Raw genomic sequence first — 4394 nt, 5'->3', positions numbered from 1 at the left:
TAGTACTGTTACGTATGACAAAAAATCACTTGACATTTATCATGCTTGAAAGTTACAATGTCTAACAATGTTGCTTTGACCTCCAAGAAAGAAATCACTTTCAGTTTTCCCCACACCATTTTCATTACCAATGTTTCATGATCACGTCGCGGTTTGTGTTACCCATTTTTCTGACCAAAGACCGTGCTAGATTGTTGTGATATAAAAACAATGTGCAGATACATGCTCCTGATCAAAGAAGCCGCACTTGTAGATCGCAACATATTAATTAACACTAATGTAAATAATGGGGTTTTATTTTTGAAATGAAGGAAAAAGACTTGCCTCGTCTCATCAATTAAGAAGGTGTAGGGTTGCTTAGTTAATTGGCAAAAATGGGTGAAAACCATCACAATGGTCCACACAGGGCAACTCGGCCAACCTTTTTTCGCGAATACAAGATGATAGAGAAAGTACATGATATAACTCGGCCAACCTAGCTATACACACGTGAATACACACACATCGTCGCGAAGAAAAACATTGTCGAGGTTGTTCCCAAGCGTCATCATTATCACTCGTCCACAAGCCAGCAAGACTTGAGCATAAACGAATATTAATGAAGCCCTTGAGGCAACCGGAATCCATGTGGGCTCATGCCAAACAGTTGACCACCCACGCAAGAGACTAGACAACTCCTACTAGGCCAACGAACCTTGCAGGAATAAATCACTCCTACTGAGAGCAACCCCACGGGCCTCTGAAAAATCAGGACCGGCAAGAAGCGGCAGAATCCTCAACCGAAGACGACTCCAAGATGATGCCTTCGGGAAAGGCCACGACGCAACGCCCGTGTCGAGAGACCTGGAACAAGGGCTTGAGTTGTGCGCTCGGCTGTCCCTCATCACCGGTGTCGCTCATACCATTTGGGCCGGCAATGGCGCGAAGACGATGCACCGGCAGACCGGGCACGTGGAGTGCTCCTGCAGCCACGGGTCGATGCACTGCTGGTGGAACATGTGCAGGCACGCCGGCAGCCGCTTCACCGTCTCCCCCTTCTCCACCTCCCCGAGGCAGACCGGGCACTCCGGCGTGCCGCCGCCGCACTCCGGCTGCTCGTACGAGAGGATGTCATACGCCGTCGCCGCCCGTGCGCCGCCATGCATCGGCGCCTCCCGTGCCAGCGCGGGCATGTGGCCCTGTATCTGCTCCAGAAACTGCGGCAGAGCGCTGGTGCCGCCACCGCTACCGCTTCGGCGCCGTAGCCTGGCGCGCGCACACCGGCACGGCAGGCAAAGAAGCCGCCCCGCGGAACGGAGGTGCCGCAGGAGCGCCCGGTGGGTGGAGGCCAGGCACCGGCACAGCGCTGACCACGGGAAGAAGGCGCCGCAGAAGAACGTGTAGAAGCCGGCGAGGACGCAGAACGAGCCGAGGAAGAAGAACGTGAACCCGACGATGGATTTCTTGCTGGTGTGGGGCTTCCGGGACAGGCGGACAAGCGCGTAGAGGATGATGGTTGTGCCGCCGATGCAGACGGTGTTGACGATGACCAGCCCGCATGCGCGGACGAAACACTCCACGACCATGGCCCGTGTCATGACCACCTGTTATTCACTGGCCGATGGGCACGCAATTTCTCAGAAATTTAGAAGTCTTTACGGGGATGCCTCGTAAGTCTATGCGCAAGAATTCCGTTGTGTATAGACGAAGCAGGCAACCAGGAAGTGGGTCTCACGATCGGCTTGGTACGACCCGGCCGTACAAGATTTTTCCCGTAGCGTATTTTTTTTTTCTTTTAAAAATGGGTGCTTTATTATTTAAAAGGTTTAAGCATTGCACCGGCCTCTGTATACATGCACACAGCCAACAAAGTCCTTGCATCAGGCAAAAAGAAGAAAATGAAATACAAATAAACTAAGTTCTGTATAACGCCTAAACACCGTAGGTGGCCCAATTCTAAGATCATGCTGCCAGCCAAGTTGGGTAATAGTATCTCGCCGTGACCGCCAATCATGTACACATCTTCGTAAATAGGTCTGGATTCTTCACTTGTTGTAAAGAGGACCATAAACGAAGTGTCTCGGTACATCTATAGACAACCTGCATAAGAGAAGTACTTTTATTGTTAAAAACATTATCATTTCTACATAGTCAAAGCGATCAAATCACGGCAAGCGCTCCCACCCTAAGAAGAATTCCAAACCTGTAATCAGTCACATGTAACCAGTTGCCAAATATATTAGCAACACTTCCCGCAGCATCTCTACGGCGATCTTATATGTTTATTAGACTAGCAAAAATACCCATGCATTGCAGTGTGAGATTTTTTTAATGTGTATACCGCGCTGCACGGTAGCATCCAGATGTTGCCACCCGGCGATGACAGGAAGGCGCGTGCCTAGGCATGGAAGAAATGCACATCCGCCCTGCATTAATCATAAAACGAGCCTCAACACTGGTGGTAAGAAACATGTAGTTCTCCATAAGAGCAACTCTAGCAGATACCATATATCGTGTTACCGTAAAATCAGTTTATGAATCATCATAAACTACAGATATTGAAAAACTATACTGCAAAAAAATCCCCCCATTTGCGGTATGAAATAATTTCAAGTGCCTAACAAATGTGCATGAATGAACATTGTACTAACTATTTCAGGTCCTATACACCCAACGAGAACATAATCTAGTTTTGTTGGTGGGCTCATAACGTTATCATTTGCTTCCATCCTTACCTATAGTTTCCTTGGTGTTCTTCACAAAAGCCTCGAGAATGGTTACAATAAAGCAATGTCATGTTTTTTTTGGAACGAAGACGCTAGACGCGTCCGGCTTTAAATTAATAAAGCCCTCAGGCACTAGTTCAGCAAGTTACAAACCAGGAAAGCAGAAATCAGGTTCAGTCCAAGAGGACGACAGAAAACAGCACAGAGGTTCCACGCGAAGGCAGCATTACAACATACAAATCATCCAACGCAGAAGACCTATCTAACATGAAACATCCACCGAAGGCACCAAAAGCATCATCGAGTCGTCGAGTCTTGTCTTGCCATCACCTGGATAGTCTTGATTCGCGCCATGGCCTCTGACATGCGCTCAGCATCGCGCTCCTTCCCCAGCGGAGTCCAAGTCTGTAAGAAAAGGTGACATTTGAAGATCACATCCGCAGGGTGATTAGGAATTTTTTTCTCAATCGTAATTTTATTGCGCGTCGTCCAAATAGCCCACAGTAACGCCCCTACGCAACGCCAAGCGATTCTACTACTAGTCCCTCTCGTGGTTTTAAGGATGGCAATCAAGTCGTTCCCCGAGGCTGGGTTCCAGTTCGAGTGGAAGGCTTCCCTAACTGCACTCCACGCGAACCTGGCTAGGTGACATCTAAAAAAGACGTGGTTAGCATCTTCACCTAGACCGCACACAGTGCAGGTACCGTCAGCCGGACCGTTACGTTTTGCCACATTATCCGACGTGGGCAGCCTATTTCTGAGCATTTTTCACATGAAGATTTTAATTTTCAAGGGCAGGCCTGCCTTCCATAGCCCCCTAGCTATGTCTAGCGCTGTCCCTTCAGTAAGCTTGTTGTATAAAGATTTAACCGAAAATTTCCGGGACGCTGTCAAGCTCCATTCGACCAAATCTTCGCCCGGCCCTATACGGTTGTCACCAATTTGATGCACTAGGTCATCCCATGCCTCCCGTTCGGCATTGGTAAGGGCCCTCATAAAATGGATCGCTGGAGGGTCAGTACGGGCTGCCTCTCCCACTAAGATGTTGGTGTCAGTAGCGATCCGAAAAAGATTGGGGTGACTTTGCCAAAGGGGAGAGGCTCCCAGCCAATGATCCAGCCAAAAGCGAGTGGATTGTCCATTTTGAATCTGGAATTTGGCCCCGATAGCAAACGCTGGTCGGACCGCTTGGACCCCTTTCCAAAACACGGAGCCGTTGGCCGGGGCACTGAAAGGATTCCCATTTGGGAAGTACTTAGCCTTTAGCAGCTGAGCCCAGAGACTCGTCTCGTTTTGGGCAAGCCGCCACCACCATTTGGACAGAAGGGCTACGTTCATAAGTTTGGAGTTTAGGATCCCCAAACCTCTGAAATTTTTTGGCCTACAGACAGCCGCCCACTTTACCAGGTGATATTTCTGCTTAATTCCAGTTCCTTCCCAAAAGAACCGGGATCGCGGTGTATCTAGCTTAGCATGCACGCCATCAGCTAATAAGAACATCCCCATAGTGAATAGGGGCAGGGAAGAGAGGCTCGAGTTAGTTAAAATGAGCCTAGCCGCAGAAGACAAAAACCGCCCACGCCACGGGCTAACCCTATTGGCCACCTTCCCATACAGCGGCTCCCACTCTGAAATCGAAAGTTTACGATGGGATATAGGAAGCCCTAGATACTTTATTGGAAAGCTCCC

The 4394-nt window shown here is 49.2% G+C and overlaps 1 protein-coding gene across 1 annotated transcript; it reads right to left on the bottom strand.

The window, feature by feature from the left end:
- Positions 1–411: 411 nt before the first annotated feature.
- LOC123171643 (probable E3 ubiquitin-protein ligase plr-1) lies at positions 412–1567 on the bottom strand. The gene has a single exon (XM_044589048.1). It carries the CDS (start codon positions 1563–1565, stop codon positions 897–899), a length of 669 nt encoding a protein of 222 aa, XP_044444983.1. The 5' UTR covers positions 1566–1567; the 3' UTR covers positions 412–896.
- Positions 1568–4394: the final 2827 nt, after the last annotated feature.

This window comes from Triticum aestivum, chromosome 1D (genome assembly GCF_018294505.1).
Source record: "Triticum aestivum cultivar Chinese Spring chromosome 1D, IWGSC CS RefSeq v2.1, whole genome shotgun sequence".
Lineage (NCBI taxonomy): Eukaryota > Viridiplantae > Streptophyta > Magnoliopsida > Poales > Poaceae > Triticum > Triticum aestivum.
This window is presented reverse-complemented; position numbering and strand designations above follow the sequence as displayed.